General features: G+C 51.0%; 1 protein-coding gene and 1 non-coding gene across 2 annotated transcripts in view; both read right to left on the bottom strand.

Annotated features, from left to right (window-relative positions):
• Positions 1-611: 611 nt before the first annotated feature.
• Positions 612-740, bottom strand: LOC148542812 (U8 small nucleolar RNA). The gene has a single exon (XR_015876972.1). It is a non-coding gene; the product is annotated as a U8 small nucleolar RNA (small nucleolar RNA).
• A 647-nt stretch (positions 741-1,387) lies between these two features.
• Positions 1,388-13,261, bottom strand: part of SMC3 (structural maintenance of chromosomes 3) — a 93,925-nt gene continuing 82,051 nt past the window's right edge. Inside the window, exon 29 of the mRNA XM_088464790.1 lies at positions 1,388-1,866. Within this exon, the coding sequence (XP_088320916.1) occupies positions 1,795-1,866 (72 nt within the window). The 3' untranslated portion in view covers positions 1,388-1,794. The remainder of the gene's footprint in view (positions 1,867-13,261) is intronic.

The following is a 13,261-nucleotide window of genomic DNA, read 5'->3' as shown; positions in this document are numbered from 1 at the left end:
GTTACCCTTAGAACAGCAAACAGCTTTTGAGAAGCCTTTATTCAGTTTGACATTGATACACACAGTCATTCAGATTAATCAGAACTGAACAGATCTGAGACAGAAGGCTGGTCTAGGACACAGAGGAGGAGATACACCCCACTACCTTCCCACAGATTAGACTCCCTGCACTTACACCCCAGTCACAGTCTGTACCAGGGATGTAGTAGGATTACAGATGTGCAGGAGTCCAGCCTTCTGTAGCCTTACAGCTGCACTGCCTTCAGGAGGGAGAGAATGCAGGCATTAAGAGCAAAATATGGCAGGCATGCTGTTTGTAATAGCTCTGTGCCTGAGCTTTCCGCGCTGTGTAGGCTCCGCCCCCCGTCCTTATCAATTATCCAAAATGGCTGCCCCCGTCTAATGGAGGAGCTCCTTCACTGTCAGTCCCGCTATGCGCCCCCGCCGTCCCTTTGCAGCTCTTAGCGGCGAGCAGGGACTGAGGACAGCTTTTCCGGCTGTTTCCCTATTGTCTGCCCCCGCCTGAAGCAGCGCTATGTCACTAGGCAGCGGGCGGGCGGTGCGCAGCCATACTCACTGCGTTCCCTGGAGGTAGGATCATCAGCGCAGTAGTCGGGTTGACACACACCCTGGTTGTTGGTCAGAGCGGTGCTGGGGATCAGGGTACTCATATACTCAGATCCACTCATCACGTCTGTTTCTCCATTAGGAGGACAGGTAAGGAACACCCTCACTGATGATCTCTCACAGCTGCAGCACGCTTCTTCTTGTTAGAGTTGTGCTGTGGCGATAAGGAGCTGTCAGTGCTTTTGTAATAAGCGCTGTGCACTCCTTCCTGTTCTACTAAGAACAGGGCGCCAGGTACGCGGACCCCACCTTTAGAGAGGTGGCAAAGGGTACCTAATATAGTGTAAAAAGATGCTTAAAAAACAAATTAAAACCTAAATGTAAAATAAAAATCATGTATTGCTGGAGCACAGCATAATGTGACCAGCTCCTAGTAGGCACATTTCTAAACTGAGGGCTGATGGGGCATAGAGGGGGAGGAGCTTCACACTTCTGAATTATTTAAAGTGCCGGCTCCAGTTATCCACGCCTCTATACCCCAGCGTAAGCAACCTCCAGTGTCCCCTAGTGGATGAAAGAGAAAGTCTAGTTACGGCTCTGGTGGCAACCTTAGGTAATTGTACTATAGGTGCATCTTTAGGTAATGCACCAAGGATCTGCCATGTCCATGTAATCTGAAAATGATGGTCATGTTCCCAACTGTGCAGATGGACAAACAAATCAGGAGGTTTCCCTGCTGTCCCCGAGTCTAGTGACTGCCGGGTCAGTAAGAAATCATTTCAACAGAAGTTACTCCCTAACATGCAATGACAGACTTGGAATGTATACAAGGATTTATTATACAATTTGCATTAACAAAGCCATAAAATCAACTGTTTTATTGACGCTATTTAAAAGAAGACGTACACAAGGCAGTGAGGTAAAAACAAGAGTTGAAATGCACTTTGAAAAAGGATAAAAACAGGACAATGCTATTAGGGGCAGCCCCCACCCCCAAAAAAGAAAAAAAAAAACGTTTACATAAAATCACATTGGAGAACATGAAGACACAAAGTTATAGTAGAAAATATGGAAGCCTGACGTCCAAATGTATTAAAACAGCTCCTGAAAAAAACCGACTAAAACAAGCGCAAAATATTAAACACTTAAATATACAAAACCTGGTGCAAATATAACAACAGGGAACACTTTGTACAACGTCTGCCAGAGAAATGGTTGACGGGTGGATCAGCCGTGGGTGGTGTCGTCTTCCACAAAGTCCTTGGCCTGTTCTGCTGTGATCACATCAATGTGACTCACCTGCGGGGAAGCACAGAGAGGACAAGTTAAATGGATCATATCCAGTATCATCCCATCAACAAGCCGGGCAGGCCAAGCGCCATTAGTGAGCATGTTGCGAGACTGAAGGGCAGCAGATGCCGGTGAGTGTTATCGGATCCGAGCAATGGCAGTCATACATTGGAACAGGCCTCCTAAATCACACAGTGTTTATAGTACTACAGAACTCCACCCTGTCCCTAGCATTCCCCTCTCCGTGTTACATCGTTTAGCAGAGCTCCTCGCAGTGACTATAGGTCGTCACGTCTGTGCGTTTATGACATCACTAAATAGTTAAAATTATTTAAGTTTTTCCTCTAAATCAGGGATAACCAGAAAATCCCATGTCTGCATTTTAACACGCTACCAAAAGACGTATGATGCAAGATTTAGGAATTTATCCTGGCCGAACTGTTTGATGATCAAGAGGTGACCGTTAGTCTGGTCATGAAGGGACAAAAGTGCTCTCGCTATAGAACACATATGTCTGGAGCAGCGGAGTCTCTTCATATTCTCATAAAGTAAAACACTACAGTTATATATATTGGAGATATATGCTAATATAATGAATCTACTATTATCCAGGTGGCTCCAGTTGAGAAGTACATGCTGGGAGATTGCTCAAGGCTTATATGCACAGCCCAGTTACAGAGAATACCCACACAGAGGTGCCAGGGGATACACACAGCCCAGTTACAGAGAGTACCCACACAGAGGTGCCAAGGGATACAGACAGCCAAGTTACAGAGAATACTCACACAGAAGTGCCAGGGGATACACACAGCCCAGTTACAGAGAATACCCACATAGAGGTGCCAGGGGATACACACAGCCCAGTTACAGAGAATACCCATAGCCCAGTTACACTGAATACCCACACAGAGGTGCCAGGGGATACACACAGCCCAGTTACAGAGAATACTCACACAGAGGTGCCAGGGAATACACAGCCAAGTCAGAGAGAAAACCCACACAGAGGTGCCAGGGAATACACACAGCCCAGTTACAGAGAATACCCATAGCCCAGTAACACTGAATACCCACACAGAGGTGCCAGGGAATACACACAGCCCAGTTACAGAGAATACCCACACACAAGTGCCAGGGGATACACACAGCCCAGTTACACTGAATACCCACACAGAGGTGCCAGGGGATACACACAGCCAAGTTACAGAGAATACTCACACAGAGGTGCCAGGGGATACACACAGCCCAGTTACAGAGAATACCCACACAAAGGTGCCAAGGGATACAGACAGCCAAGTAACAGAGAATACTCACACAGAGGTGCCGGGGGATACACAGCCCAGTTACACTGAATACCCACACAGAGGTGCCAGGGGATACACACAGCCCAGTTACAGAGAATACTCACACAGAGGTGCCAGGGAATACACACAGCCCAGTTACAGAGAATACCCATAGCCCAGTTACACTGAATACCCACACAGAGGTGCCAGGGAATACACACAGCCCAGTTACAGAGAGTACCCACACAGAGGTGCCAGGGGATACACACAGCCCAGTTACACTGAATACCCACACAGAGGTGCCAGGGAATACACACAGCCCAGTTACAGAGAGTACCCACACAGAGGTGCCAGGGGATACACACAGCCCAGTTACACTGAATACCCACACAGAGGTGCCAGGGAATACACACAGCCCAGTTACACTGAATACCCACACAGAGGTGCCAGGGGATACACACAGCCCAGTTACAGAGAATACTCACACAGAGGTGCCAGGGAATACACACAGCCCAGTTACACTGAATACCCACACAGAGGTGCAAGGGAATACACACAGCCCAGTTACAGAGAGTACCCACACAGAGGTGCCAAGGGATACACACAGCCAAGTTACAGAGAATACTCACACAGAGGTGCCAGGGAATACACACAGCCCAGTTACAGAGAATACCCACATAGAGGTGCCAGGGGATACACACAGCCCAGTTACAGAGAATACTCACACAGAGGTGCCAGGGAATACACACAGCCCAGTTACAGAGAATACCCATAGCCCAGTTACACTGAATACCCACACAGAGGAGCCAGGGAATACACACAGCCCAGTTACAGAGAGTACCCACACAGAGGTGCCAGGGGATACACACAGCCCAGTTACACTGAATACCCACACAGAGGTGCCAGGGAATACACACAGCCCAGTTACAGAGAGTACCCACACAGAAGTGCCAGGGAATACACACAGCCCAGTTACACTGAATACCCACACAGAGGTGCCAGGGGATACACACAGCCCAGTTACAGAGAATACTCACACAGAGGTGCCAGGGAAAACACACAGCCCAGTTACAGAGAATACCCACATAGAGGTGCCAGGGGATACACACAGCCCAGTTACAGAGAATACCCATAGCCCAGTTACACTGAATACCCACACAGAGGAGCCAGGGAATACACACAGCCCAGTTACAGAGAGTACCCACACAGAGGTGCCAGGGGATACACACAGCCCAGTTACACTGAATACCCACAGCCCAGTTACACTGAATACCCACACAGAGGTGCCAGGGGATACACACAGCCCAGTTACAGAGAATACCCACAGCCCAGTTACAGAGAATACCCACTACCCAGTAACAGAGAATACCCAAACAGAGGTGCCAGGGGATACACACAGCCCAGTTACACTGAATACCCACACAGAGGTGCCAAGGGATACACACAGCCAAGTTACAGAGAATACTCACACAGAGGTGCCAGGGGATACACATAGCCCAGTTACAGAGAATACTCACAAAGAGGTGCCAGGGAATACACACAGCCCAGTTACAGAGAATACCCACAGAGGTGCCAGGGGATACACACAGCCCAGTTACACTGAATACCCACACAGAGGTGCCAGGGAATACACACAGCCCAGTTACACTGAATACCCACACAGAGGTGCCAGGGGATACACACAGCCCAGTTACACTGAATACCCACACAGAGGTGCCAAGGGATACACACAGCCAAGTTACAGAGCATACTCACACAGAGGTGCCAGGGAAAAAACACAGCCCAGTTACACTGAATACCCACACAGAGGTGCCAGGGAATACACACAGCCCAGTTACAGAGAGTACCCACACAGAGGTGACAGGGAATACACACAGCCCAGTTACAGAGAATACCCACAGCCCAGTTACACTCAATACCCACACAGAGGTGCCAGGGGATACACATAGCCCAGTTACAGAGAATACTCACACAGAGGTGCCAGGGAATACACACAGCCCAGTTACACTGAATACCCACACAGAGGTGCCAGGGAATACACACAGCCCAGTTACAGAGAGTACCCACACAGAGGTGCCAGGGAATACACACAGCCCAGTTACAGAGAATACCCACAGCCCAGTTACACTGAATACCCACACAGAGGTGCCAGGGGATACACACAGCCCAGTTACAGAGAATACCCACAGCCCAGTTACAGTGAATACCCACAACCCAGTTACAGAGAATACCCAAACAGAGGTGCCAGGGGATACACACAGCCCAGTTACACTGAATACCCACACAGAGGTGCCAAGGGATTCACACAGCCAAGTTACAGAGAATACTCACACAGAGGCGCCAGGGGATACACACAGCCCAGTTACAGAGAATACTCACACAGAGGTGCCAGGGTATACACACAGCCCAGTCAAAGCGAATACCCACACAGAGGTGCCAGGGAATACACACAGCCCAGTTACAGAGAGTACCCACACAGAGGTGCCAGGGAATACACACAGCCCAGTTACAGAGAATACCCACAGCCCAGTTACACTGAATACCCACACAGAGGTGCCAGGGGATACACACAGCCCAGTTACAGAGAATACCCACAGCCCAGTTACAGAGAATACCCACAACCCAGTTACAGAGAATACCCAAACAGAGGTGCCAGGGGATACACACAGCCCAGTTACACTGAATACCCACACAGAGGTGCCAAGGGATACACACAGCCAAGTTACAGAGAATACTCACACAGAGGCGCCAGGGGATACACACAGCCCAGTTACAGAGAATACTCACACAGAGGTGCCAGGGTATACACACAGCCCAGTCATAGCGAATACCCACACAGAGGTGCCAGGGAATACACACAGCCCAGTTACACAGAATACCCACACAGAGGTGCCAGGGAAAAGACACAGCCCAGTTACAGAGAATACCCACAGAGAGGTGCCAAGGGATACACACAGCCAAGTTACAGAGAATACTCACACAGAGGTGCCAGGGGATACACACAGCCCAGTTACAGAGAATACCCACACAGAGGTGCCAGGGGATACACACAGCCCAGTTACACTGAATACCCACACAGAGGTGCCAGGGGATACACAAAGCCCAGTTACAGAGAATACTCACACAGAGGTGCCAGGGAATACACACAGCCCAGTTACACTGAATACCCACACAGAGGTGCCAGGGAATACACACAGCCCAGTTACAGAGAATACCCACACAGAGGTGCCAGGGAATACACACAGCCCAGTTACAGAGAGTACCCACACAGAGGTGCCAGGGAATACACACAGCCCAGTTACACTGAATACCCACACAGAGGTGCCAGGGAATACACACAGCCCAGTTACAGAGAGTACCCACACAGAGGTGCCAGGGGATACACACAGCCCAGTTACAGAGAATACCCACAGCCCAAACAGAGGTGCCAGGGGATACACACAGCCCAGTTACACTGAATACCCACACAGAGGTGCCAAGGGATACACACAGCCAAGTTACAGAGAATACCCACACAGAGGTGCCAGGGGATACACACAGCCCAGTTACAGAGAATACTCACACAGAGGTGCCAGGGAATACACACAGCCCAGTTACAGAGAATACCCACAGAGAGGTGCCAGGGGATACACACAGCCCAGTTACACTGAATACCCACACAGAGGTGCCAGGGGATACACATAGCCCAGTTACAGAGAATACTCACACAGAGGTGCCAGGGAAAACACACAGCCCAGTTACAGAGAATACCCACAGAGAGGTGCCAGGGGATACACACAGCCCAGTTACACTGAATACCCACACAGAGGTGCCAGGGGATACACACAGCCCAGTTACAGATAATACTCACACAGAGGTGCCAGGGGATACACACAGCCCGGTTACAGGGAATACCCACACAGAGGTGCCAGGGAATACACAGCCCAGTTACAGAGAATACCCACACAGAGGTGCCAGGGGATACACACAGCCCAGTTACAGAGAATACCCATAAGAGGTGCCAGGGGATACACACAGCCCAGTTACAGAGAATACCCACACAGAGGTGCCAGGGGATACACACAGCCCAGTTACAGAGAATACCCATAAGAGGTGCCAGGGGATACACACAGCCCAGTTACAGAGAATACCCACACAGAGGTGCCAGGGGATACACACAGCCCAGTTACAGAGAATACCCACACAGAGGTGCCAGGGGATACACACAGCCCAGTTACAGAGAATACCCACACAGAGGTGCCAGGGGATACACACAGCCCAGTTACAGAGAATACCCACACAGAGGTGCCAGGGGATACACACAGCCCAGTTACAGAGAATACCCACACAGAGGTGCCAGGGGATACACACAGCCCAGTTACAGAGAATACCCACACAGAGGTGCCAGGGGATACACACAGCCCAGTTACAGAGAATACCCACAGAGAGGTGCCAGGGGATACACACAGCCCAGTTACAGATAATACTCACACAGAGGTGCCAGGGAATACACACAGCCCAGTTACACTGAATACCCACACAGAGGCGCCAGGGGATACACACAGCCCAGTTACAGAGAATACCCACACAGAGGTGCCAGGGGATACACATAACCCAGTTACAGAGAATACCCACACAGAGGTGCCAGGGGATACACACAGCCCAGTTACAGAGAATACCCACACAGAGGTGCCAGGGGATACACACTGCCCGGTTACAGGGAATACCCACACAGAGGTGCCAGGGAATACACACAGCCCAGTTACAGAGAATATCCACGCAGAGGTGCCAGGGAATACACACAGCCCAGTCATAGCGAATACCCACACAGAGGTGCCAGGATATACACACAGCCCAGTCACAGAGAATACCCACACAGAGGTGCCAGGGAATACACACAGCCCAGTTACAGAGAATTCCAAGAAGGAGGTGCCAGGGGATACACACAGCCCAGTTACAGGGAATACCTGCATAGGTGGCATGGGATACAGACAGCCATGTTACAGGGAATACTTGGACAGAGGTCGCAGGAGATACCCACAGCCATGTTACAGGGAATACCTGGACAGAGGTGGCAGGGGATACCCACTGCCCAGTTACAGGGAATACCCGCATAGAGGTGCCAGGGGATACACACAGCCCAGTTACAGAGAATACTCACACAGAGGTGCCAGGGAATACACACAGCCCAGTTACAGAGAATACCCATAGCCCAGTTACACTGAATACCCACACAGAGGAGCCAGGGAATACACACAGCCCAGTTACAGAGAGTACCCACACAGAGGTGCCAGGGGATACACACAGCCCAGTTACACTGAATACCCACACAGAGGTGCCAGGGAATACACACAGCCCAGTTACAGAGAGCACCCACACAGAAGTGCCAGGGAATACACACAGCCCAGTTACACTGAATACCCACACAGAGGTGCCAGGGGATACACACAGCCCAGTTACAGAGAATACTCACACAGAGGTGCCAGGGAAAACACACAGCCCAGTTACAGAGAATACCCAAACAGAGGTGCCAGGGGATACACACAGCCAAGTTACACTGAATACCCACACAGAGGTGCCAAGGGATACACACAGCCAAGTTACAGAGAATACTCACACAGAGGTGCCAGGGGATACACATAGCCCAGTTACAGAGAATACTCACAAAGAGGTGCCAGGGAATACACACAGCCCAGTTACAGAGAATACCCACAGAGGTGCCAGGGGATACACACAGCCCAGTTACACTGAATACCCACACAGAGGTGCCAGGGAATACACACAGCCCAGTTACACTGAATACCCACACAGAGGTGCCAGGGGATACACACAGCCCAGTTACACTGAATACCCACACAGAGGTGCCAAGGGATACACACAGCCAAGTTACAGAGAATACTCACACAGAGGTGCCAGGGAAAAAACACAGCCCAGTTACACTGAATACCCACACAGAGGTGCCAGGGAATACACACAACCCAGTTACAGAGAGTACCCACACAGAGGTGCCAGGGAATACACACAGCCCAGTCATAGCGAATACCCACACAGAGGTGCCAGGATATACACACAGCCCAGTCACAGAGAATACCCACACAGAGGTGCCAGGGAATACACACAGCCCAGTTACAGAGAATTCCAAGAAGGAGGTGCCAGGGGATACACACAGCCCAGTTACAGGGAATACCTGCATAGGTGGCATGGGATACAGACAGCCATGTTACAGGGAATACTTGGACAGAGGTCGCAGGAGATACCCACAGCCATGTTACAGGGAATACCTGGACAGAGGTGGCAGGGGATACTCACTGCCCAGTTACAGGGAATACCCGCATAGAGGTGCCAGGGGATACACACAGCCCAGTTACAGAGAATACTCACACAGAGGTGCCAGGGAATACACACAGCCCAGTTACAGAGAATACCCATAGCCCAGTTACACTGAATACCCACACAGAGGAGCCAGGGAATACACACAGCCCAGTTACAGAGAGTACCCACACAGAGGTGCCAGGGGATACACACAGCCCAGTTACACTGAATACCCACACAGAGGTGCCAGGGAATACACACAGCCCAGTTACAGAGAGTACCCACACAAGTGCCAGGGAATACACACAGCCCAGTTACACTGAATACCCACACAGAGGTGCCAGGGGATACACACAGCCCAGTTACAGAGAATACCCACAACCCAGTAACAGAGAATACCCAAACAGAGGTGCCAGGGGATACACACAGCCAAGTTACACTGAATACCCACACAGAGGTGCCAAGGGATACACACAGCCAAGTTACAGAGAATACTCACACAGAGGTGCCAGGGGATACACATAGCCCAGTTACAGAGAATACTCACAAAGAGGTGCCAGGGAATACACACAGCCCAGTTACAGAGAATACCCACAGAGGTGCCAGGGGATACACACAGCCCAGTTACACTGAATACCCACACAGAGGTGCCAGGGAATACACACAGCCCAGTTACACTGAATACCCACACAGAGGTGCCAGGGGATACACACAGCCCAGTTACACTGAATACCCACACAGAGGTGCCAGGGAATACACACAGCCCAGTTACAGAGAGTACCCACACAGAGGTGACAGGGAATACACACAGCCCAGTTACAGAGAATACCCACAGCCCAGTTACACTGAATACCCACACAGAGGTGCCAGGGGATACACACAGCCCAGTTACAGAGAATACTCACACAGAGGTGCCAGGGAATACACACAGCCCAGTTACACTGAATACCCACACAGAGGTGCCAGGGAATACACACAGCCCAGTTACAGAGAGTACCCACACAGAGGTGCCAGGGAATACACACAGCCCAGTTACAGAGAGTACCCACACAGAGGTGCCAGGGAATACACACAGCCCAGTTACAGAGAATACCCACAGCCCAGTTACACTGAATACCCACACAGAGGTGCCAGGGGATACACACAGCCCAGTTACAGAGAATACCCACAGCCCAGTTACAGAGAATACCCACAACCCAGTTACAGAGAATACCCAAACAGAGGTGCCAGGGGATACACACAGCCCAGTTACACTGAATACCCACACAGAGGTGCCAAGGGATACACACAGCCAAGTTACAGAGAATACTCACACAGAGGCGCCAGGGGATACACACAGCCCAGTTACAGAGAATACTCACACAGAGGTGCCAGGGTATACACACAGCCCAGTCATAGCGAATACCCACACAGAGGTGCCAGGGAATACACACAGCCCAGTTACACAGAATACCCACACAGAGGTGCCAGGGAAAAGACACAGCCCAGTTACAGAGAATACCCACAGAGAGGTGCCAAGGGATACACACAGCCAAGTTACAGAGAATACTCACACAGAGGTGCCAGGGGATACACACAGCCCAGTTACAGAGAATACCCACACAGAGGTGCCAGGGGATACACACAGCCCAGTTACACTGAATACCCACACAGAGGTGCCAGGGGATACACAAAGCCCAGTTACAGAGAATACTCACACAGAGGTGCCAGGGAATACACACAGCCCAGTTACACTGAATACCCACACAGAGGTGCCAGGGAATACACACAGCCCAGTTACAGAGAATACCCACACAGAGGTGCCAGGGAATACACACAGCCCAGTTACAGAGAGTACCCACAAAGAGGTGCCAGGGAATACACACAGCCCAGTTACACTGAATACCCACACAGAGGTGCCAGGGAATACACACAGCCCAGTTACAGAGAGTACCCACACAGAGGTGGCAGGGGATACACACAGCCCAGTTACAGAGAATACCCACAGCCCAGTTACAGAGAATACCCAAACAGAGGTGCCAGGGGATACACACAGCCCAGTTACACTGAATACCCACACAGAGGTGCCAAGGGATACACACAGCCAAGTTACAGAGAATACTCACACAGAGGTGCCAGGGGATACACACAGCCCAGTTACAGAGAATACTCACACAGAGGTGCCAGGGAATACACACAGCCCAGTTACAGAGAATACCCACAGAGAGGTGCCAGGGGATACACACAGCCCAGTTACACTGAATACCCACACAGAGGTGCCAGGGGATACACATAGCCCAGTTACAGAGAATACTCACACAGAGGTGCCAGGGAAAACACACAGCCCAGTTACAGAGAATACCCACAGAGAGGTGCCAGGGGATACACACAGCCCAGTTACACTGAATACCCACACAGAGGTGCCAGGGGATACACACAGCCCAGTTACAGATAATACTCACACAGAGGTGCCAGGGGATACACACAGCCCGGTTACAGGGAATACCCACACAGAGGTGCCAGGGAATACACAGCCCAGTTACAGAGAATACCCACACAGAGGTGCCAGGGGATACACACAGCCCAGTTACAGAGAATACCCATAAGAGGTGCCAGGGGATACACACAGCCCAGTTACAGAGAATACCCACACAGAGGTGCCAGGGGATACACACAGCCCAGTTACAGAGAATACCCATAAGAGGTGCCAGGGGATACACACAGCCCAGTTACAGAGAATACCCACACAGAGGTGCCAGGGGATACACACAGCCCAGTTACAGAGAATATCCACACAGAGGTGCCAGGGGATACACACAGCCCAGTTACAGAGAATACCCACACAGAGGTGCCAGGGGATACACACAGCCCAGTTACAGAGAATACCCACACAGAGGTGCCAGGGGATACACACAGCCCAGTTACAGAGAATAAGCACACAGAGGTGCCAGGGGATACACACAGCCCAGTTACAGATAATACTCACACAGAGGTGCCAGGGAATACACACAGCCCAGTTACACTGAATACCCACACAGAGGCGCCAGGGGATACACACAGCCCAGTTACAGAGAATACCCACACAGAGGTGCCAGGGGATACACATAACCCAGTTACAGAGAATACCCACACAGAGGTGCCAGGGGATACACACAGCCCAGTTACAGAGAATACCCACACAGAGGTGCCAGGGGATACACACTGCCCGGTTACAGGGAATACCCACACAGAGGTGCCAGGGAATACACACAGCCCAGTTACAGAGAATATCCACGCAGAGGTGCCAGGGAATACACACAGCCCAGTCATAGCGAATACCCACACAGAGGTGCCAGGATATACACACAGCCCAGTCACAGAGAATACCCACACAGAGGTGCCAGGGAATACACACAGCCCAGTTACAGAGAATTCCAAGAAGGAGGTGCCAGGGGATACACACAGCCCAGTTACAGGGAATACCTGCATAGGTGGCATGGGATACAGACAGCCATGTTACAGGGAATACTTGGACAGAGGTCGCAGGAGATACCCACAGCCATGTTACAGGGAATACCTGGACAGAGGTGGCAGGGGATACCCACTGCCCAGTTACAGGGAATACCCGCATAGAGGTGCCAGGGGATACACACAGCCCAGTTACAGAGAATACTCACACAGAGGTGCCAGGGAATACACACAGCCCAGTTACAGAGAATACCCATAGCCCAGTTACACTGAATACCCACACAGAGGAGCCAGGGAATACACACAGCCCAGTTACAGAGAGTACCCACACAGAGGTGCCAGGGGATACACACAGCCCAGTTACACTGAATACCCACACAGAGGTGCCAGGGAATACACACAGCCCA

This window comes from Taudactylus pleione, unplaced genomic scaffold, assembly GCF_031769625.1.
Source record: "Taudactylus pleione unplaced genomic scaffold, aTauple2 ptg000008l, whole genome shotgun sequence".
In the NCBI taxonomy this organism is placed as follows: Eukaryota; Metazoa; Chordata; class Amphibia; order Anura; family Myobatrachidae; genus Taudactylus; species Taudactylus pleione.
This window is presented reverse-complemented; position numbering and strand designations above follow the sequence as displayed.